This window comes from Apteryx mantelli, chromosome 33 (assembly GCF_036417845.1).
Source record: "Apteryx mantelli isolate bAptMan1 chromosome 33, bAptMan1.hap1, whole genome shotgun sequence".
In the NCBI taxonomy this organism is placed as follows: domain Eukaryota; kingdom Metazoa; phylum Chordata; class Aves; order Apterygiformes; family Apterygidae; genus Apteryx; species Apteryx mantelli.
Window position 1 is genome coordinate 2,043,205 of NC_090010.1, and position 21,596 is coordinate 2,064,800.

The following is a 21,596-nucleotide window of genomic DNA, read 5'->3' on the forward strand; positions in this document are numbered from 1 at the left end:
CCATCACCTTCCCCTGGGCACCAGCCGCTGCCCCCGCGGGGTGGGGGGGACCCTGCCTGGGCCCCCCCGGCCCCGCTGTGCCCGCGCTGGGGGGCAGCAGACGGCAGGGCCGCCCCCCCCCCACCCCCCCCCCGGGGCGGGCGCTGAAAGAAGGAGGCTCCGAGACGGTTGTTTTCTCTGTTGGCATTTGCACATGGTCGGACAAGGAGGAGACAGGGGGGTCCCGTGTCCCCCCCCCACATCGCGATATAGCTCGGTGCCCCCCCCATATATAATATATATATATTAGAGACGTCTGACTAAAGCTCATATAAATCCTTTCTTAGACAAAAATAGACTCTCTGCTTTATTAGCGCCCGGCTGGGAGGCGATGCCCAGCCTCGGCGCTGGGGGGGGGGGGCACGGCCCTGGGTGCTGCCCCCCCCCTTAGGGGGCGATTCGGGGTGCTGGGGGGGGGGGCAGCAGGCACCCCATCCCCTGGGCACCCAGCCCAGGCATCCCGGCAGCCCTGCATCCCCCCCTCCCTAATTTATCCTGGCCCCCTCCGCACGCTGCCTACGTGTCCCAGCCCGGAGGCTGGGTGGGCAGGAGCAGCCCCGGGGGGGGGGGGGGGGTGCTGGTGGCACCCGGGACCCCCCCCGGCCGGGCACCCGGGGGGGGGCCGCTCACTTGCGGTGGGTGCCCAGCATGACCTTGGTGATGAAGTTGACGATGGCGGCGGCCGGCTGCTCGGGGTCGAGCTCGGCGAAGAGGTGGCAGGCGTTCTCGCAGGGGCCGCCCGGCTTCTTGGCCACGAAGCCGAAGATCCTGGCGGGGGTGGGGGGGGGACACACAGGTGGCAGTGGGGACCTTGGCACTGGCCCCCCCAACCCAGGGACCGCCCCCCCCCTCCCCCAGGGGCGGGCAGCCAGGCGGGGGGGGGGGGGGGGCCCTCCTGTACTTACTTGGACGTGGTGCCGTCCGGGTTCGCCCACCTGCCGGCACAGAGACGCGGAGGCTCGTTAGCGGGGCGCTAATTAGCCGGGCACCCCCTTCCCCCCCCCACTGTGTCCCCCCCCGCCCCCCATGGTACCTGCGGTCCTGGGGGTCCGTGCTGCAGTAGGTGACGTTGCTGACGGGGTAGTGACGCCGGAAGAAGAGCCTGGGGGGGGGGGGGGGAACAGGCTGAGCAGGGGGCAGGTGGGGGGCCCCCCCCCCCCAGGACGATGGGACCTGGGGGTGATGCTGGAATTGGGGGGGTTCGGGGCCCAGAGGACGATGGTACCTAGGGATGATGGTACCCAGGGGGGTGATGCTGGGATTGGGGGGGTTCAGGGTCCAGAGGATGATGGTACCCGGGGGGGGTGATGCTGGGATTGGGGGGTTCAGGGTCCAGAGGATGATGGTACCCGGGGATGATGGTACCCAGGGGGGTGATGCTGGGATTGGGGGGGGGTTCAGGGTCCAGAGGATGATGGTACCCGGGGGGGGGGTGATGCTGGGATTGGGGGGTTCAGGGTCCAGAGGATGACGGTACCCAGGGATGATGGTACCCGGGGGGGGGGGGGGGTGATGCTGGGATTGGGGGGTTCGGGGCCCAGAGGCTGATGGTACCTAGGGATGATGGTACCAGGGATGCTGGTGCCTGCAGGAGGGTGGTACCCAGAGGGGGTGATGCCCAGCGTGGGGGGGGGGTTGATACCCAAGGGCTGGTCCCCGGGAGCCGGTGGCCACGGCGGGGTGATGCCCGGGGTGGCGGGAGGGGCCGGGCAGGGTTTTTGGGGGGGGGGGGGGCGGGGGTGTCACTCACTTGCGCTGGCTGTCGGTGAGGGTGATGCCCTGCGCGGACACCTTGAAGTGGACGGTGCAGGCGGGCGGGCGCGGGCTGGCGGCCAGCACGGTGCCGGCGGCCTTGGCCACCGCCTGGGGCCCCGTCAGCGACTCCGTCTCCACCGAGCTCAGGTACAGCACGCTGCAGGCTGGCACCGGGCGCGGGCTGGCACCGGGGGGGGGGGGCTGTGCCCGTGCCCCCCCCAGGTACCCCAAACCCATGGCACAGCCCCCTGCCCCCCCCCCCCCCTTTCACCTCGTGACACCAGGGCTCAGCCCATCACCCTCTCCCTGGTACCACCATCCTGGTACCCACCCAGGACCCCCATCTCAGTATCCCTCTCCCAGTAGCCCATCCCAGTACCTCCAGCCTGGTTTCCCCCCCTCCCAGTACCCCCATCCCGGTACCCCCGTCCCGGTACCCCCGTCCCGGTACCCACCGGCTCCCTGGCGCAGCAGGTCAGCGGCCGTGCTCATGTTGGGGGGCACAGGCACCTCCAGGCTCTCCTCCAGCGGGTCTGTGCCGTGTGGGGGGAGACAGGCTGGGCCCCCCCCCTGCCAGGACGCCTGGGCCCCCCCGGAGTTTGGGGAGGGCATGGCCAGGATGGGGGGCAGAGGGAAACCCCCCAAGAGGAGGGAGATGGGGGGGGGGTGACAGGACACGTGGGATCCCCGTGCCCCCAAGGGAAGGGTGCTGGGGTGGGGGGGGGCACCCTACGTGGGGGGGGGGGGGGTCAGGTGTTCCCTTCCAAGGGGGTCATGCACCTTGCACCGGGGGGGGGGTGTCGGGTGCCCCCCACCGGGGGGGGGGGCTGGGCCCCCCCAACACCTACCTTTGCTGGGGATGCGGAGGGCGCAGGGCAGGGAGATGGGGGTGATGGAGTGCTGCAGCACCAGGGCGGGCAGGCTCCCTGCGGGGGGGGGTGGGGGGGGGTGTCAGGGGGCTCCCCAAACCCTGGGCACCCCCTGAGCCCCCCCCAACCGGCCCTCCTTGTCCCCCCGGCTCCAGGCCCCCCCCCTCACCGAAGTGGGGCTCGTTCTGGCACCCCTTGATCTTCACGCCCCGCGGCCCCGTCTCGATGAGGAAGTGTCGGACCAGCTGCTCCTGGGGGTCCCCTGGGGGGGGCAAAGGGGGGGCAGGACTCAGCGACAGCCGCCCCCCCCCTGCCCCCCCGGGCCCGGACACCTGGGTCCCTGCTGGGCTCTGCCTCTGCCACCCCAGCCCTGCCTTTGGGGTGCCCAGGGGTGCTGGGGGACACGGGGTGCCTGGGGGGGGCACCAGGATGCCCTGGGCTCAAGGGGGGGGGGAACGTGGGGGGGGCCCAAGGGGAGGTGTCTGGGGACATGGGGGGGGCTCAGGGACACCCGGGTGCAGGGGATGTTGGCTCAGGGGTGCCAGGGGGCTCAGGGAGATGCTGGGGGACACGGGGGGGCCTGGAGAGGGTCTGGGGGCATCGGGGTGCCCGGGGGGGTGCCCAGGGCTTGGGGACAGTCTGGGTGCACCAGGGTGATGCCCAGGGGGGTGTCCAGGGCTCGGGGAGGGTCTGGGTGCACCGGGGTGTTCGGGGCCACGCGGGGGAGGACGGGACACGAGCACCCAAGGGTGCTGGGGTTGGGGGGGGGTGTCCCTTACCCTTGCTGTGGGTGACGCAGTTGGGGGGCGGCGTGGCCACCTTCAGCGCCAGCCCGTAGGCGCCCTGGAAGGAGTTGCTGTCGCGGATGAGGAAGGACCCCGGCTCCTTGGCCTTGAGCAGGGCGATGGCTGCGGGGAGCAAGATGGGGGGGGGGCCGTGAGCCCGGACGCCTGGGCCCCTCCGCCCCCCCCACCCCCCCCCCCCAAAAAAAATCCCATACCTTGGTCCCGCGAGAGACCGGGCTTGTACCAGAACTTGGACGTGTCCTGCACAAACTTGACGTTCCCGGGCGCCTCCAGCTGGGGGTCCGGCAGCCCCCGGCCCCCCTGGGTGCCCCCGTCGCCCAGCTCGGGGGCGAAGGAGACGTGCTGGGGGGCGGCGGGGGGCGAAGGCCGGTCCCAGAGGCCGCCGGGGGCCGGCGGCGGGTGCCGCTTCTCGGGCAGGGGGGGCTGCGGGGCGGGCGGCTCGTAGTACGCCGTGGCCAGCGGGAAAGCGGGTGTCGGGGAGCCCGGCGACACCCCGCCGTCGGGGCTCCCTTGGGTGCCCGAGGCGCTGAGCGGGGCCGAGCGGCTGCCGGGGCCGGGCGACGGGGGGCCGGGGCTGGCGGGACCCCCGGGGGGGCTGCGGGCCGGGCTGCCGCGGCGCAGGGTGCCCGGCGGCTCCGGCGCCTCGGGGCTGCCGCCGGCACCCGGATCCCGCGGCGGGGGCCGGCGCAGCGAGCCGGGGGCTTCGGGGGTCCCGCGCCACGGGCCCCCCTCGCCCGGGCTCCTCCGCTCTGCGGGCAGAGAGGCAGGGTCGGGGCGCCGCTAGCCACCCGCCACCCTACGCTGGCCACATCCTTCCCACCCCACTAGCCACCCCCAACCTGCACTAGCTGCGTGGGGCCCCTATTAGCTCCTCCGGGCCCACGAGCCCCCCCGTAATGAGTCCCTTTTTGGCCACTAGCCCCTCCTGGACCCCCCATTGCCCTTCTGTGGCCACTAGCCCCCCCCAAACTCCCATTAAACCCTTTGCAGCCACTAGCCCTCCAATAAGCCCCCACTAGCCCCACTATGGCCCGTTACCCCCCATTAAGCCCACCATTAACCCCTCTGAGGCCACTAGCCCCCCCAGGCCCCCATTAACCCCTCTATGGCCACTAGATGCCCCCAATAGCCCTTTTGTGGCCACTAGCCTCCCCAGACTCCTATTAGTCTCTCTATGACCACTAGCCACCTCCAGAACCCCCATTAGCCCCTTTGTGGCCACTAGCCACCCCCCAGACCCCCTATTAGCCCCTCTGCGGCCACTAGCCCCCCCAGACCCTTATTAGCCCCTCTGTGGCCACCAGCCACCCCCCAGACCCCCTATTAGCCCCTTTATGGCCACTAGCCCCCCCTAAGCCCCCCCCCATGGCCCGTAGCCCCCGGGCGCCCCTCACCGCTGGGCGCGTGGGGGTCCGGCTGGCCGGGGATGCGGTAGCCGTCGCGGGCCTCCAAGCCGAGGGCCTCGTAGCCCAGCTTGCCGTAGGCGGCGGAGCAGTCGGGGGGAACGAGGCGGACGTCGCGGGGGGCCAGCAGCGCCCGGGGGGCCCGGCCCGGCCCCAAGCCCAGAGGCCCGGGGCGGCCGCAGCGGGGGCAAGCGAAGGCCTCGAGCCCCTCGCTGGGGGCCACCGGCGGCGGCGGCGGCAGGCGGCCACCGGCCCCCCAGGCCTCGGCGCCCCGCTCGAGGCGCAGCCCGTAGAAAGCGGCGGCGGCGGCCGCCAGCTCCTCGCCGCGGCCCTGGCAGTCCTGGCACGGGCACAGCGGCGCCAGCTCCTCCAGCACCACCACCTCCCGGTAGCCCGGCGGCTGGTAGCCCAGAGCCTCCCGGCCGTAGCCGCAGGGCTGGAAACCCTCCGAGAGCGAGCGGTACACTCGCCGCTTCTCGCCGGCGCCCGCCTCGCCGCAGGGGCAGCCCTCGCCCGCCCGCGGCACCTCGTAGCCCGGCCGCCGGCGCTCCAGGGTGCCGTCGGCGCGGCGCCGGGGACCCTCGGGGCTAGCGGCACCGGCGGGCCGGTAGCCCAAGCGGCAGGAGCACTGGGGCGCCGGGGCGGCCCGGCGGCAGGGCGAAGGCGCCGGGGCGGCGCAGGGCGCCGAGCGCTCGTCCTCGGCGGGGCGCACGCCGAAGCCGCCCAGCAAGCGCTCCAGCTCCCGGCGCTCGGCGGCGGTGGGCGGCGGGCGTCCCGGTGTCCCGTCGTCCCCCGCCTCGGTGGCGGTGGCGGCGGTGGGGGGCGACAGGGGGGAGCCGGTGGCCGGCGGCTCCTCGGCCCCCCAGGGACTGGGCGCCCGCTTCTTCTGCACCCGGGCGTAGGGGCTGCCGTCCAGCGGCCCCCGGGTGTGCGAGAGCTCTGCGGGCGAGGACGGGGCCACCCTGGGGCTGACGCCGCCGGCCGCTTGCCCGTCGCAAGCCCGGCGGCGCTGCTCGCCTTGCAACGCCCCCCCTACCCCTCCCGAAAGGGTGCGGGGGGCCCAGGCGTCCGGGCGTACCTTCCAGGCTGTCCTCGTGGTGCACGTTGAAGCCCTCGTAGGAGTCCCAGCGCACGGCGGGGTCCGAGATGCTGTAGTCGACGGTGACGGACGGGCTGTTGCGGAGGGTGTCCCAGCCTGGGGATGGAGGGGGGGGGGGACGGATGGACGGGGAGCCCCTGGGTGCCCGGTTCGGGGTGCCCGGTCCCGTGTGCCCCCCCCTCACCTTTGATCTTCTCGGGGCCGGAGGAGAAGACGAACTCCACGCTGGCTTCGAAGGGGAAGCGCTCGTCTGGATGGGGGGGGGCGATGGGGAGCTGGGGGGCAGCAAGGGGGCAGCTGTGCCCCCCACCACGTCCCCCCTGCACCCCGTCATACTCCCGCCTCGGCCCTTGCGCGCCCCCCCCTCCCCCCGGGCGCCCCCCACCTCGCCAGGCCTCGTCGAGCTCGTCCTTGCCGAACCAGAGCTGGGAGCCGTGGATGGTGCAGGTGTGGAACTGGACCCGGAAAACCACGTCGCGGTCGGCGCCGCGGCTCTGCTTGTGGTAGCATTTCACCTGGGGGGGGGGGGAAGGTGCGTGTGAGCGCACACGCATGTGCACCGCCGTGCGCAGAGCCGCCCCCCCCCCCCCCCCGCACGCGCCCCCCGCTCACCATCACGTCCCCCTTCAGCAGCAGGGCGGGCTCCAGGGTGATGCAGAGGCTCTGGGTGCCGGCGCCGGAGGTGCTGCTGCGGGTGCAGGGATGGGGGGGGGGATTGAGGGCTGGGGGGGGCCCCAGCGACCCCCGGCCGGGCCCCGGGGCCGTACTCACTAGACGCCCGACGTGTAGACGAGCTGCATGGACTGGTAGATCTTCAGGAAGGGCTGGTAGGCTGGGAAGGGGGCCGGGTGTCAGCCTCGCACGGGGGCCGAATCTGCCCCCCCGAGCACCCTTGCACGAGCATATGGCTGCGCACGAGCACGGTGCTGCACGAGCACCCGTGCACGAGTGCACGGCCTTGCACGAGCAGCCTTGCATGAGCAGCCTTGTGCAAGCACACGGTCTCACACGAGAATCCTTGCACAAGCCTACAGCCTTGCACAAACAGCCTTGCACGAGCAGCCTTGCACGAGCATACGGTCCTGCACGAGCAGCCTTGCACGAGCCGACAGCCTTGCATGAGCAGCCTTGCATGAGCACCCTTGCACGAGCGTACGGTCTTGCACGAGCACCCTTGCACGAGCATATGGCCTTGCACGAGCAGCCTTGCATGAGCATACGGTCCTGCACGAGCAGCCTTGCACAAGCCAACAGCTTTGCACGAGCAGCCTTGCATGAGCACCCTTGCACAGGTGTATGGTCTTGCACGAGCAGCTTTGCACAAGAGTATGGCTGCGCACGAGCACGGTGCAGCGCGAGCAGCCTTGCACGAGCACGTGGCCTTGCACGAGCACCCTTGCACGAGCATACAGCTGCGCACGAGCACGGTGCAGCGCGAGCAGCCTTGCACGAGCACATGGCCTTGCACGAGCACCCTTGCAATTGGGGGCCGCCGTGCGAGGCCCTCACCGGCGCCGGGCTCGAAGGCGGGCAGGGCGGGCACCAGGACGTGGTGCAGGAACAGGGTGTTGCTGTTCATCTTGATGCTCCCCGAGAGCAGCCCGCTGAAGTAGTTGATGTACCTGGGGGCCGGGGGGAGGGGGAGGGGGGGGAGCTGAGCACCCTGCACCCCCCCCGCCAGCACCCTGCACCCCCCCCCCTTTCCCAGCATCGCCCCCTCATCCAACCACCCCAGCGCCCTGCAACCCCCAACCACCGTGGCACCCCCAGCACCCAGGGACGTGGGGACCGGCCCCCCATTGCCACCCCACCTGCCCTCCGGGTCCCCTATGGGGGGGTCCCCCCACCCAAAGGGGATCCCCCCTACCTGGAGATGCTGCCCACGCCCCCCCCCCGGCGGTGTCCCCCCGGGTGCCCCCGTCACCCACCTCCTCTGCGAGGGCTGCAGGGCCGAGGCCACCTTCTCCTCGCAGAACTTCCTCATGGTGAGGGTGCCCAGGGCCTGGTCGGCGCTGGGGGGGGCGGGGGGGGGCGTCAGGGCACCCAGCACCGGGCCCCTGCGCCCCCCTGGGCCCCCGCAGCCACCCCACACCCCCCTGGGCCCCCCATAGCCCTCTCTGCCCCCCCACCCACCCCAGACCCCCCCATATCCCCTTCTGCCCCCATACCCACCCCATCGTCCCCTCTGACCCCCCATTCCCATCCCAGGCCCCCCCACAGCCACCCTATATCCCCCCTGACCCCCCACCCATCCCATATCCCCCCCCACGCCCCCTTCTGCCCCCATACCCACCCCATCGCCCCCTCTGACCCCCCATTCCCATCCCAGGCCCCCCCATAGCCACCCTATATCCCCCCTGACCCCCCACCCATCCCATATCCCCCCCCATGCCCCCTTCTGCCCCCATACCCACCCCATCGCCCCCTCTGACCCCCCATTCCCATCCCAGGCCCCCCCATAGCCACCCTATATCCCCCCTGACCCCCCACCCATCCCATATCCCCCCCCATGCCCCCTTCTGCCCCCATACCCACCCCATCGCCCCCTCTGACCCCCCATTCCCATCCCAGGCCCCCCCATAGTCCCTTCCGACCCCCCCCATCCCAGAGCCCCCCATACCCTCTGCCCCCATACCCATCCCATAGCTCCTTCTGACCCCCCCACCCGTCCCAGACCCCCCTCTGCCCCCCATACCCTCTGCCTGCGCCCCCCCATGCCCCCATAACCCCTCTGCCCCCCGCACCCAGCCCGTGCCCCCCACGACCCCCCCCGGCCCCCCGTACCTGGCCGAGATCTTGCTGTAGTGCATGTAGGCTGCCACGATGACGCCCGTCTTGCCCTTGCTGCCCTGGGGAGGGGGGGGCACAAGGGGGTGTCAGGGCCCCCCCCCATGCCCCCAGCCATATCCTGCCCCCTCTGGGTGCCTCCCAGTGCCCCCAGCATCCCCCCCAGTGCCCCAGCATCCCCCCAGTGCATCCCAGGCTGCCTGGCCCCCCAGTGCCCCCAGCATCCCCCAGTGCCCCCCAGTGCCCCCAGCATCCCCCAGTGCCCCCCAGATTGCCTGGCCTCCCAGTGCCCCCAGTGCCCCCAGTACCCCCAGCACCCTCCGGGTGCCCCCCAGCACCACTCAGGGACCCCCAAAACCCCTGTACCTCCCCCCAGCACCCCCAGTCCCATCCTGTGTCCCCAGTGCCCCCTGCACCCTGGGTCTCCCAGCACCCCAGTCCCCCCCCAACCGCCTCTGTCTCCCCATTGCCCCCAGCACCCCAGTCCCCCCAGCACCCCAGTTTCCCCCAGCACCCCCGGCAGCCCCCAGCCCCCCCGGCCCCCCCCCCGGCGCCCACCTTGCAGTGCAGCACGGCGACGTGCTGGGGGTGCGCCCGCAGCCAGCCCTCCATGGCCTTGCAGATGGAGCAGAGCTTGTCCAGGGGCGGCGCGTGCAGGTCCGGCCAGCCGAAATCCTGGACCTGGGGGCCGGAGTCAGCGCCGGGAGCCCCCTCCCCGTGGGTGGACCCCCCCCCCCCACGGACCCCCCCCCCCCCCACACCCTCACCTTGGGATTCAGGCGGGCGATGTCGCGACGCTTCTCCGACAGGTTGAAGAGCTGTGGGGCAGCCGGGGGGTCAGCGAGGGCTCGGGAGGGGAAACTGAGGCACAGCCCCGACTGCCCCCCCGCCGCCGCCGCGGGGTGGGGTGGGGTGGGGTGGGGGGGGCCCAGGCGTCCTGCGTGGCCCCGGGGCGCACCGTGTACTTGTCCTGGTGCTTGGAGGTGAGCATGTGGGCCACCTCGCGGAGGTGCGCGCGGTAGCGGCCCTGCTCCAGCGCCGCGGGGAAGAACACGGAGATGATGCGCTCCGTGATGTAGGTGAGGTCGAAGTCGAACTTGCGCTCCATCACCTGGTCCAGGCTGAAGCTCCTATGGGGGGGTGAAGGGGGGGGGGTCACGGGGGGCCCTACCTGGTCCTCTGCACCCCGGGGTTGTAGCACCCACCCTAGGGCGTTGTGCACCTCCCCAGGGCCACAGCACCCATGCCAGGGACGTTGCACCCACCTTGGGGCCGCAGCACCCGGCGCTGGCACGTTGCAACCGCCCCAGGGGCATTGCACCCACCCTGGGGTTTGGGCACCCACTCTGGGAGCAGAGCACCCACCCTGGGGCATTGCACCCACCCTGGGGTTTGGGCACCCACCCCGGGACACAACACTTAGCCCCAGGGCCATAGCACCCACCCTGGGGCATTGCACAACCCCCCCCCCCCGGGGTTGTAGCACCCACCTTGGACCATGGCACCCAGCCCTGGGGCCATAATATCCAGCCCTGGGGCGCTGCACCCACCCCAGGGACCACAGCACCCACCCTGGGGCATTGCACCCACCGTGGGGCCAGAGCACCCATCATGGGCCGTGGCACCCAGCCCTGGGGCCCGAGCACCCCTCCTGGGGCCACAGCACCCACCTCGGGGCGCAGCACCCAACCTTGGACCATTGCAACCACCCCAGGGACATTGCACCCACCTTGGGACCACAGCACCCCCCCTGGGGCCACAGCACCCACCCTGGGGCATTGCACCCACCGTGGGGCCAGAGCACCCATCATGGGCCGTGGCACCCAGCCCTGGGGCCCGAGCACCCCTCCTGGGGCCACAGCACCCACCCCGGGGCGCAGCACCCAACCTTGGACCGTTGCAACCACCCCAGGGGCGTTGCACACACGGTGGGGCCACAGCACCCACCCTGGGGCCACAGCACCCATGCCAGGGACATTGCACCCACCTTGGGGCCACAGCACCCCCCCCGGGACCACAGCACCCACCCTGGGGTTTGGGCACCCGCTCTGGGAGCGGAGCACCCACCCTGGGGCATTGCACGCGCTGTGGGGCTGCAGCACCCACCCTGGGTCCCGGCACCCATCCAGGACCACAGCACCCACCCTGGGGCATCGCACCCGCCCCACGGCCATGGCCCCCACCGGAGCGTCCCTCGCACCCGGCACCGCCCCCCCCCTACGGCACCCCGTGACCCCCAGGGTCCCCCCCCATCCTCCCCCCCCCCCCCGGTGCCACCCTACCTGGGCAGGGTGCTGCGCTGCCTGGTGGAGTTGAGGGACTTGGTGGAGCCCTGGGGGGCAGAGCGGGGGGGGGGGGGGTCACGGGGGGGGTGGTCCCGGCCCCTGGGGGGGGGGTCCCGTGTCCCCGTCCCTAAGGGGGGGGTGTGGGGGGGGGGTTTGGGGGGGACTCACCAGGTTCTCGCTGCGCCGCACCGGGGCCGTGTTCCTCCTCTGGGGGGGGGGGGGGGGGGAGAGCGGCCGTGCCTCAGTTTCCCCCCCCCGGCACTGTGCAGCTCCGAGCGCAGGGGGACCCCGCGCTCCCCCCGCCACGGGGGGGGGTGTCCCCACGCCCAAGGGGACCCCGTGGCGGGGGGGGGGGGGCATCCCCCCGCCCCCCCAGAAGAGACCCCCCAGCACTTACCAGCTCAGGGGGGGGCAGCGCTTGGCACGGCAACGCCACCTGCAAAGGGGGGTGGGGGGGGGGTCACCCCGAGCGGGACCCCAAAGTGGGACCCCGGCCCCCTGCGCTGGGTGGGACCCCATAGCGGGACCCCGGCCCCACAGTGGGACCCCAGAGTGGGACCTCAGCCCCATAGTGGGACCCCATAGCGGGACCCCGGCCCCACAGTGGGACCCCAGAGTGGGACCCCGGCCCCATAGTGGGACCCCACAGCAGGACCCCAGACCCAAAACAAGACCCCAGCCCCATAGTGGGACCCTGACACCGTACCTGGAGGGGGACCCTGGCCCCAGCACCAGCACCCCATAGCGGGACCCCAGCCCCATAGCGGGACCCCAGCCCCAGAGAGGGACCCCTAAGCAGGACCCCAGACCCATAGCAGGACCCTATAGCGGGACCCCAGCCCCCTGAGCAGGACCCCAGCCCCAGAGAGGGACCCCTAAGCAGGACCCCAGCCCCATAGCGAGACCCCAGCCCAATAGTGAGACCCCAGCCCCATAGTGAGACCCCATAGCAGGACCTCAGCCCCAGAGAGAGACCCCTGAGCAGGACCCCAGCCCCAGAGAGAGACCCCATAGCAGGCCCCCAGCCCCATAACAAGACCCCAGCCCCATAGTAGGACCCTGACACCGTACCTGGAGGGGGACCCTGGCCCCAGCACCAGCACCCCATAGCAGGACCCCAGCCCCAGGGAGGGACCCCTGAGCAGGACCCCAGCCCCATAGCGAGACCCCAGCCCCATAGTGGGACCCTGACACCATACCTGGAGGGGGACCCTGGCCCCAGCACCAGCACCCCATAGCGGGACCCCAGCCCCAGGAAGGGACCCCTGAGCAGGACCCCAGCCCCATAGCAAGACCCCAGCCCCATAGTGAGACCCCATAGTGGGACCCTAGCCCCATAACAAGACCCCAGCCCCATAGCAGGACCCCAGCCCCAGAGAGGGACCCCTGAGCAGGACCCCAGCCCCATAGCAGGACCCCAGCCCCAGAGAGGGACCCCATAGTGGGACCCCAGCCCCATAGCAGGACCCCAGCCCCAGAGAGGGACCCCTGAGCAGGCCCCCAGCCCCATAGCAGGACCCCAGCCCCAGAGAGGGACCCCTGAGCAGGATCCCAGCCCCATAGCAGGACCCCAGCCCCAGAGAGGGACCCCCCAGCAGGCCCCCAGCCCCATACCCCGAGCGGGACCCCGGCGCCCCAGCAGGCCCCGCGGCAGGAGCCCGCCGGGGGCACAGAGGGGCTCTGTGCGCGCAGGCCGCCGCGGGGGGGGGGACGTTGGCGCCGGGGCCCGGCCGCACACAGGCGGCGATTGATGGCGGCGGGGGCGGGCGGGGGGGGGACGGGGCTAAATATAGCGCGGGGCCGGCGGGCGGCACAGGGCGCCTTTCACCTGGCCCCCCCCCCCCCCCCCCCCCGCCGCCGGGTGGGGAAACTGAGGCACGGAGGTGGCAGGGAGCTGAGGAGCCCAGGCGTCCGGGAGCCGCCCCTCCCCCCCCCCAGCGCTGTCCCCTGCTGGAGGGGACAAATGTGCCACCCCCTGCTCTGTGTCCCCCCCCCCCCAAAAAGCAGGACCCCTCGCTTTACCTGGGGGGGGTGGGAAGGGACACTCCTCCGTCCCGGGACCTTCGCACTCCCTCTCTCCTGCCCTGCCTGGGCGGACACTGACCCCGTCCCCCCACCCCCCGTCCGTCCGTCTGTCCCCCCCCCCCCCCGTCCATCCGTCCGTCCCCGCGGTTTGTCCAGCTGCAGCCGCTGGCCGGTGGCCAAGGCAAACGTTGCACAAGCGCCGTGGGCTGGGGGGGGGGGGGGGGGGCGCCACGCGGGGGGCACTGCGTGTGTGTCCCCCCCCCACCCTGGGGGCTCGGGATCATCCGGGGGGGGGGGACACATGGGGTCCGTCTGTCCGTCCCCCGTGCACACCCCTGGTTGTCCCACCCTGGCGTTGCGAGCTTCCCCGGGACGGTGCCACTCCCCTCCCCCCCCCAGGTTCCCACGAGCCCGGTGACCCCGGGACCAGCCTGGGAGCTGGTGGGGACACCGGGGGGGGGGGGCGGACGACTGGTCACCCCCTGGGCTACCAACCTCCCCCCCTGGGCAAGCAACCCCCCCCCCCTGCCCCACCCCCCCGCCAGCCCCCTACCTTGGCCTCGCATCGCTTGTGGCTGGCGATCTTGCACACTGCGGGGGGGGGGGGGGACGAAAGGGATGTCACGACCCCCCCGGTGCACACCAGTCCCCCTGCCCCCCCCCCCAGTGACACCCCTCCCCAGGACCCCCCCCAGGACCCTTCCCCCCCCCGCAGGACCCCTCCCTTTGCCCACGCGGGAGCAGCCAGTTTGGCTGGTAGGAGGCAGCGGGGGGGGGGCAGTGGGGGGGGGCCGCGGGGGGGGCCGCGGGGGGGGGGGGCGTCACCTCTGCAGACCAGGCCCTGGGCGTCGATGGCCTCCTTGCAGGCGGCGCACGCCTTCTTCTTCTTCTTGAACACCTTCTCCCTGAAGCTGTGCGGCTCCGGCGCCTTCCCGGGCTGCGGAGACGGGAGCGGGTGGGCGCGGAGCACCCACGGGTGCCCGGGGCTCTGCCACGCAGCTACCGGCACGTGGGTGCACGCGCGATGTCCGGGGGTGCACGGAGCCATGGGTGCACGCGGATGCACAGACACACGGATGCACGGACACGCGGATGCACGCTGCACCCATGGGCGCACAGAGCCGCGGAAACGAACGTTGCACCCTTGGGTGCCCAGAGCCACAGACGCAGGCGCGTGGGCCGGGGATGCACGGAGCCGGGGACGCACGGACACACGCTGGACGCACGGACGCACCCGCCGGCACCCGCACGGCTCACGCCCCGTCCAGCCCCACGCCGCGCTCGGCGCTGCACGCGCTGACCCGCGGGGCGAGGGAAACTGAGGCAGGCGACGGGGACAGGGCTGGCGGGGGGGGGGCCGGGGGGGTTATAAATAGCCTCCCCCGCTACGCGCACGCTGTCCCCTGGGTGCCGCGTCCCTGCCCCCCCCGGCGCGCCTGGCCCATCCCGGCCCTGTCCCCTGTCCAGGACGCCGTGTCCCGCTGCAGGAAGCAGGGCCAGGGCCAGGCCCGGGGGGGGGGGGGGGCCCGGGCCAGCCCAGGAAACGGGGCCCCGGGGGCAGGACCTGCCCCCACTCCCCCCCCCCCCGCCCCCGGCCGCAGCCCCGCCGGGTTCCCACGGCCCCGCCGAGCCTGGGAAAGGGGCCTGTGGGAAAAGGGGCAGCGTGGGAAAACGGCTGGGGAAAGGGGGGGGGGGGGACACACACACGCAACCCAGCGACACCCCCCCGGCAGCCCCCTCCCCACATGCTCACACAACTCCCCCCCCCCCCTCCCCAGGGGGGTCCCCAGCGCGGGACGGAGCCGGCTGAGACCCAGCCAACTCGTGTCGCGTGTGGGGGGCAGTTAGGTGAGGGCGCCCCCTGGCGGGCCGGGGCCGGACACCCCGGGGGGGGGAGGCGCAGAACCTCCCCCCCTCCCGAAGCGGCGGGGGTCCTTTGGGAGACCCCCACCCCGGGGGAGGGGGCAATACCGGGGGTGGGTCCCGTCGAGCCCCCCGGCGTGGCCCCACGGGGACTCCCCCCCACCCCACCCCACGGGGCCCTACGTCACCGCCCCCCGGGGAACCCCCTCCCCCCCGGGGATGCCCTACGTCACCGCCCCCGGGGATCCCCCGCCGCCGTCCCGTCCCGTCCCGTACCGTGGCGGTGCCGGTGCCGTCGCGGCGGCCGAGCGCCCGCAGCAGCGTCCCCACGGCGCCGCGGGGCTTCATGGCGGCGGGGCCGAGCCGCGGCCGCCGCCCCGGGAGCGGAGCGCAGCGGGGCCGGGAGCGGAGCGCAGCGCGGCGGCGGCACCGGGCGGGGGCGGGCGGCCGGGTCGGCCCCGCTTTCCGCACACACAATAGCCGCTTCCCGTGCGGGGGGGGCCGCCGGGGGTGTGTGGGGGGGGCACCGGCAGGGCGGGGGGCCGGGCGGGGCCGCGCCGCCCCCCCCTAGCGCACCGCGGCCGGCTGAGGCCGGGCGCCGTCGTGACACCGGTGACGGCGCTGCCTCGGTTTCCCCGCCGGCCGCCGAGCCTTGCGGGCGCCTCCCCCCCCCCCCCCCGCCCCTGCCTCAGTTTCCCCATCCATCCGCATCACCCCCCCCCCCCCCGCCTAAAAATCCCCCCCGGGGGAGCCGCGGCGGCGTCCGGGCCGAGGGGCCCAGGCGTCCGGGCCGCTGCCCTCCCCCCCCACCGGGCCCGGAGCCCCCGCTCGTACCTTCATGGCGGCGGGACCCCCCGGCGCCGGGGCGGCCCCGGTGCGGCGGCGGAGCGGCCCGGCGGAGCGGCGAGGCTGCCGCTGCTTCCTCCTCCTCCTCCTCCTCCTCCTCCTTCCCCCCTTCCCCTTCCCTCCCTCCTTCCCTCCCTCCCTCCCGCTCTCGGCCCCTCCTGCCGCCGCCCCGGGGGCACCGGCGGCCCGTTAACCCCTGCGGCCCCGGGCAGGACGGGGTTAACGGGAGGGGGCCGGCACGGGGGGGCTGCTGCCAGCGAGGGGGACCGGGTCCCCTGCCCTGCGCCGTCCAGCCTGGGCTCTATAGGCACCATATAGCTCCACACTGCCCTGGAACATCCAGCCTGGGCTCTATAGGCACCGTATAGCTCCATACTGCCCTGGAACATCCAAGCCTGGGCTCTATAGGCACCGTATAGCTCCATACTGCCCTGGAACATCCAAGCCTGGGCTCTATAGGCACCGTATAGCTCCATACTGCCCTGGAGCATCCAGCCTGGGCTCTGTAGGCACCGTATAGCTCCATACTGCCCTGGAACATCCAAGCCTGGGCTCTATAGGCACCGTATAGCTCCATACTGCCCTGGAACATCCAGCCTGGGCTCTATAGGCACTGTATAGCTCCATACTGCCCTGGAACATCCAGCCTGGGCTCTATAGGTACCACACAGCTCCTACGGCCCTGCGCCATCCAGCCTGGGCTCTATAGGCACCATATAGCTCCATACTGCCCTGGAACATCCAGCCTGGGCTCTGTAGGCACTGTATAGCTCCATACTGCCCTGGAACATCCAGCCTGGGCTCTATAGGCACCGTATAGCTCCATACTGCCCTGGAACATCCAAGCCTGGGCTCTATAGGCACTGTATAGCTCCATACTGCCCTGGAACATCCAGCCTGGGCTCTATAGGTACCACACAGCTCCTACAGCCCTGCGCCATCCAGCCTAGGCTCTACAGGCACCATATAGCTCCCTACGGCCCTGGGCCATATAGCGCAGTGACAGCCACGACCTGGCCCATATAGCCCTGGTACTCGCACGCTCCACGCAGTAAGTGCCCGGTCCCGGGGGCCCTATAGCTCCGCAGCCCCCAACGCCGCTCCCAGGCCTGGGCCACACAGCGCCACCAGGGGCCGTGTCGTCCCCCCCCCCCCCCCCCCCCGGCACAGCCAGTGGGCTGAGTTTGCCGGGGCTCAGCCCAGCGCCGGGGGGCACCAGCCTGCCCGGACAGGGGGGATTTAGTGGAGGGAGGAGGCGGCTGGGGAAGGGCTTCCCGAAGGGGACAGTGACCGGGGCTTTCCGGGGGCCGCAGGGGAAGGGCCCGGAGCCAGAAGCAGCCGTGCCCGGGTGCCACATGGGACGGGGGGGCCAGGCCTGGAGCCCATCCCCCTGGCATCCCTCCTCGGTGACGGGGGGGGGGGGCTGAGACACCTGGGGGGGCAGCCGGGCCCCTGGGGTCCTGCTGGCTTGCGGCTGCCCTGGGGAGTCCTCGCTCTGGGGACAGCACAGGATGGAAGGATGGGATATAGGATGGAGGAATAGTGTATGGGATGGAGGGATGGAGTACAGACTGGAAGGATGAGGTACAGGCTGGAGTTAGGAGGCAGGGAGAGGGTATGGGGTGGGGTTTGGGATGGAGGGATGGGGTGAAGGGATGGGGCTTAGGATGCAGGAACAGGGGATGAGATGAAGGGACATGTTTAGGGATAGAGGGATAGGGTTTGGGATGGAGGGATGGAGTATGGGATGAGGTTTAGGATTCAGGAACAGGGTATAAGAGGGAAGGATGGGGTTTGGGATGGAGGGAAAGGGTATGGGATGGAGGGAAAGGGTATAGGATGGAGGGAAAGGGTATAGGATGGAGGGAAAGGGTATAGGATGGAGGGAAAGAGTGGAGGGATGGGGTTTAGGATGCAGGGACAGGGTATGGGATGGAGGGATGGGGTATGGGATGAAGGAATGGGGTTTGGGATGGAGGGAAAGGGTGGAGGGATAGGGTTTGGGATGGAGGCACTGGGCTGGGGTATCGCAGGGGGACGGGGCTTTGCACCTGCCCTCAGCTTTCCCGGGGGAATTTCCCCCTTTCCCCACCACATCCCGGGGAGGAGCCGGAGCAGTGCCGCCGTCGGTGGCCCTGAGCGCGGGGCCGGGGGCTCCGGAGCCGCCTGGCCCCCCCTCGCCTGGCGATGCCAGCGGGCAGAGCGGGGGAAACCGAGGCACGGAGCAGGGAAGCGAGGCGCCGGCGACTCCAGGCGGGAGGACCCAGGCGTCCGGGCCCCGGCGCCCGGCCTCGCTCCCACACGGCTTCCTGGTTCCGGCTCTCGCCAGGAGATCGGCCTTACCGAAATCGCAGCGGGGCAGAGCCTGGCTCTTCCCTATCCCTGACATCCCTCCTCCAGCCGGCCACATCCCGGGGGGGGGGGGGCCTGAAATGGTGCCTCCCCCCATCCCATTACAGCGAACCCCCCCCCCCATCGGGTTCCAACATCCAAAAACGCAACGAACGTCCTCCGAGCCTGGGGGGAGCAGGGGGTATCCCGGGAGCGGGGCGGATATCCCGGGAACAGGGGGGGGGACCCTCGTTGGCCCCCCCCGCCGGCAGTTTGGGGGAGCTGGGGAACTCCCCGCTGCGTGAAGGGGGCCAGGTTTGGGGGGGGAGGCAGTACACCGGGCACCCCAAAACTCCCCCCCCCGGGCGCCTCGCTCCGTGGGGGGGGGGGGGCAGTCTGTGCGACCATCCCCCTGGCCTCGGGGCCCCCCCCTGCGCCGCTCGGGCGCCCTCCTCGCTCGCCCCCGCGGGTGACGCACCTTGGGCGGCCGCGGCGGCCCCCCGGCCCGGCTCGCGGGGGGCAGAGAGCAGCAGGGCCGGGCCCAGCACCGGGCGCCTCCTCCCCGGCCCATGGGGTTCTGCCGCCGCCGCCGCCGCCTCCGGCTTTATTATTTTTCCCTTCTTTTCCCTCCCTCCCAGCGCTTTTTTTTTTTTTTTTTTTCCTTTCCTTTCCTCCTTCTTCTTGCGGATCTTGGAAACTGCCGTAAAAAACTCCACCTCCTCCCGCGCCCTCCTCCTCCTCCTCCTCCGGCAGCGGCGGCCGAGGCTGCCAGGGTGCCCGGAGCTGTGCCAGTGCCGCGGCCGGTGCCCGGCGCAGGTGCCGGCGGGGGGCAGCGCCCGGTGGCAAAGGGGGGCATTTGGGAGGAGGAGGATAATCGGAATTTGGGAGCGGGGATAATCGGACACACGTTTCGGCTCGGCCGGGCCCCCGCTGCAGGAGATGGCCCGCCGTCCCTGTCCCCAAGCTTGGGTGGCTCCTGGCCACCCCCCCCCCCCACGATGGGGGCCTGGAGTGATGACGGCCCCGCGGTACCCAAAACGGGGACGGGTCTTTCCCCCTCGGCAGGGTGGCGGCGGAGGGGCCGGGGGGTTATTAATGGTGCCCCCGAGACGGGGGGGTGCAGACGGGTGCCCACCCCGGGGGTGACGTCCCTGCCGGCGCCTCCCAGCCCCACGGCGAGTGCCCCAGCCCTGCCCGACCCCCCCAGGTCCCGGCACGGGGGGGCGAACCAGACGGTACCTCGGGAGCAGTGTCCGGATGGGGGATTTGCCGTCCATCTGTCCGTCTTCGGGGCTGGCCTCCTGCCACATCCGCGCTCGACAGTGGCACAGCCGGCATCCTGCCCCCAGCTCCTGGGATGGCTCGAGTTTGTCGGGGCTCAAGCCCGGGGCAGCCGCGCTCTCGGCTGAGCTGGTTCCTCCTGCCCGTCGCGGCTCTTTTCCATGGCTTGCGAGCTGCTGCGGAGCCACATCCGAGCTCCCTGAGCAGGGCCGGTCCTCCGCCAGCCTGTCCCAGCTCTGCGGGACATCCGTCCCCAGCACCCGGGAGGGAAAGGCTGGAAGCGTTTGGTTGCAGGACTCTTCCCTGCCGCCCACCGGGGCAGCATGGCCCCTGCTCCAGGTGTAGGAAATGAGGAGAAAACGGCCATGCCCAGCCCCAGCCTCCCTGCGAAAGGGGGGTCACGGAGGGGCCAGAGAAAATCCGGTGCCGATCGCAGCTGGTTCGGAGCAACACAAACCCGGAGTACGGGCATATCCACCCCTGTGGGCTGAGGGCACTGTGGGGGGAAGCTCGCAGCCTTGGGCACAGCTCCCCGGAGCTGAATCCCCCTGTGGCCTGGAGCCTTGCTGGGACACCCGAGCCCCTCCTGGGAGTGGGGAGATTTAGGGATCCCCCCCAGGCACCCTAATGTCCTCGGGCATCCGCGGGAGGCTGGGAAAGCCTGGGAGGATGACCAGGGGGACAGGGACATGGGGACCAGGGGCAACAGGGCCGACGGATCGCCCTCCTCCGGATGGCTCGGAGCAGCGCCGTCACCTCCCCGCGCACCGCGGCCAAATTTCCTACCCGGAGAGGCCGAGGTGGCCTGGGGAACCTGCTCCAGGTTTCCGACCACGAGTGGCTTTGGATGAGGAGCCAGTGTCTGGACACTTGCGTGACCCCAAACCTCCCAGGTGGGCCCGAGGCCGACAAAAAAGGCCTTTAAGGCCCCAGGAGGGGGGCCGGGACGCAGGCGGCCGGCACGAGGGGGCCCAGGTTGCTCTGCGTCTCGTCCCTGCGCCGCTTTGCACCCCGGGCTCGGCTGGTCTTGTCCCTCCTGGTGGCTCTTTCCAAGCCAGCCAGGTCCTGAAGCCAGGGAGATGTGTGAGCACAGGGGGGACCAGGCAGCTCCCTGCCTGCTTCGGCGCCCTCCTCCTCCTCCTCGGCTGCCCTTGCACTCATCAACACTCAAGCTCAACCCAAAGGCCGTTCACCTCTCAGTCCTCAAATCCTCCTTGGAGCCGAGCCCGGAGCAATGCTCTGCTACGGCAACCGTGCAAAATCCCCCCTCTGAACCGGACCGGGGAAGCAGGAGGAAAGTGCAGTCCCGGGATGGGCAGCGGGTCCAGCTCATCCTGGCCCCGAAGCCGGCACCGGGAGCGGGGCAGCCCGGCCGGAGCTCACACCGATGCCTTTGCAGCCGGGCCGAGCCGCCCCGCGAAGGGAGCCCTGTTCGCCCCGCTGCCAGCCCGCTCGCAAACTGGGGAGGCCGGAATGAGACTTGGCCCGAACATCACAGCAGCCATCCAAGCCCGAGGAGCGAGCACAGAGCCTTAATTGTACGCGCCGAGATAGTGTTGGTTTCTTCTGCAAAAATATGGCCTGAAATTGGGCCCAAGGTGGTTTTTCTTTTTTCTTTTTTTTTTTTTTTTTTTAAAAGAAACAGGCTCAACAAGGCGCACGGTGTTCTCCTGCGAGCGTAGCAGCGCAAGGAGGGAGGCAGCGGCCCCAGGGATGGTTTCCAGCCCGGCTGGGGTAGATCCTGCACCGACACCACCTCCGCCCACGGTTTTGCACCCTGTGCCCTGCAAGAGCGAGAAAGGGCGACCGCTGAAGGAGCTGGAGCCCCCTCGGCAAGGGGATCGTTATCATCTCCAGTTTATAGATAGGAAGCCCAGACAGAGGCCGGATACAGGTACTTAATCCCATCAGTTTTCGAGCAGGGAGCCAGGAATGAGATCAGCTGCTCAGACCGCGGTTCTGCTTGCAGAGGCGGAGAGGTTTGCACGAGGGGGTAGGAGCTCAGGCTCGAGCGCTCGAGATAAACAGCCGCAGGGCGAACGCGCCGACACGAACCCGTCAGAGGCCCCCGAGCCCGGGCCTGTCTCCGCAGCACCCCGAGGGACCTTTCGCAGCACCGTGAGCACACGGAAACGCAAGCAGTCGTGATAGCCCGGGAGGGGGAGGCTTTGCGGTTGCGCAGCAGGAATCGCCGCAAGCAATTCCCT

The 21,596-nt window shown here is 71.4% G+C and overlaps 1 protein-coding gene across 4 annotated transcripts; it reads right to left on the reverse strand.

Moving 5' to 3' along the window:
- Positions 1-465: 465 nt before the first annotated feature.
- On the reverse strand, positions 466-18,716 carry TNS2 (tensin 2). 4 transcript variants are annotated; one of them, XM_067314211.1, is made up of 27 exons: positions 18,587-18,716; positions 13,894-14,005; positions 13,622-13,659; positions 11,441-11,479; positions 11,212-11,250; positions 11,041-11,090; positions 9,717-9,888; positions 9,526-9,576; positions 9,317-9,439; positions 8,756-8,820; positions 7,900-7,983; positions 7,481-7,593; positions 6,743-6,803; positions 6,584-6,659; positions 6,357-6,486; positions 6,156-6,221; positions 5,951-6,067; positions 4,864-5,811; positions 3,664-4,218; positions 3,443-3,571; positions 2,833-2,925; positions 2,643-2,720; positions 2,250-2,327; positions 1,790-1,958; positions 1,073-1,141; positions 945-974; positions 466-807 (listed from the first exon to the last, which is right to left on the reverse strand). In XM_067314211.1, the coding sequence occupies exons 1-27, from the start codon at positions 18,677-18,679 to the stop codon at positions 666-668; spliced, it is 3,720 nt and encodes a 1,239-aa protein (XP_067170312.1). In that variant the 5' UTR covers positions 18,680-18,716; the 3' UTR covers positions 466-665. The 4 variants fall into 4 exon arrangements, with proteins under 4 accessions (XP_067170312.1, XP_067170315.1, XP_067170313.1 ...); XM_067314214.1 differs by lacking the exon at positions 18,587-18,716 and adding an exon at positions 15,766-15,844; XM_067314212.1 differs by lacking the exon at positions 18,587-18,716 and adding an exon at positions 15,208-15,279.
- Between the last annotated feature and the right edge of the window lie 2,880 nt (positions 18,717-21,596).

Coding starts and splice junctions, on each gene's coding strand:
- TNS2 (XM_067314211.1), bottom strand. CDS start 18,679: ATGGGCCGGGGAGGAGGCGCCCGGTGCTGGGCCCGGCCCTGCTGCTCT. Junction 7,984..8,755: donor TACAGCAAGATCTCGGCCAG/GTACGGGGGGCC, acceptor CGCCCCCCCCAG/CGCCGACCAGGCCCTGGGCA. Junction 6,804..7,480: donor CGCCTTCGAGCCCGGCGCCG/GTGAGGGCCTCG, acceptor CCCCCTTCCCAG/CCTACCAGCCCTTCCTGAAG.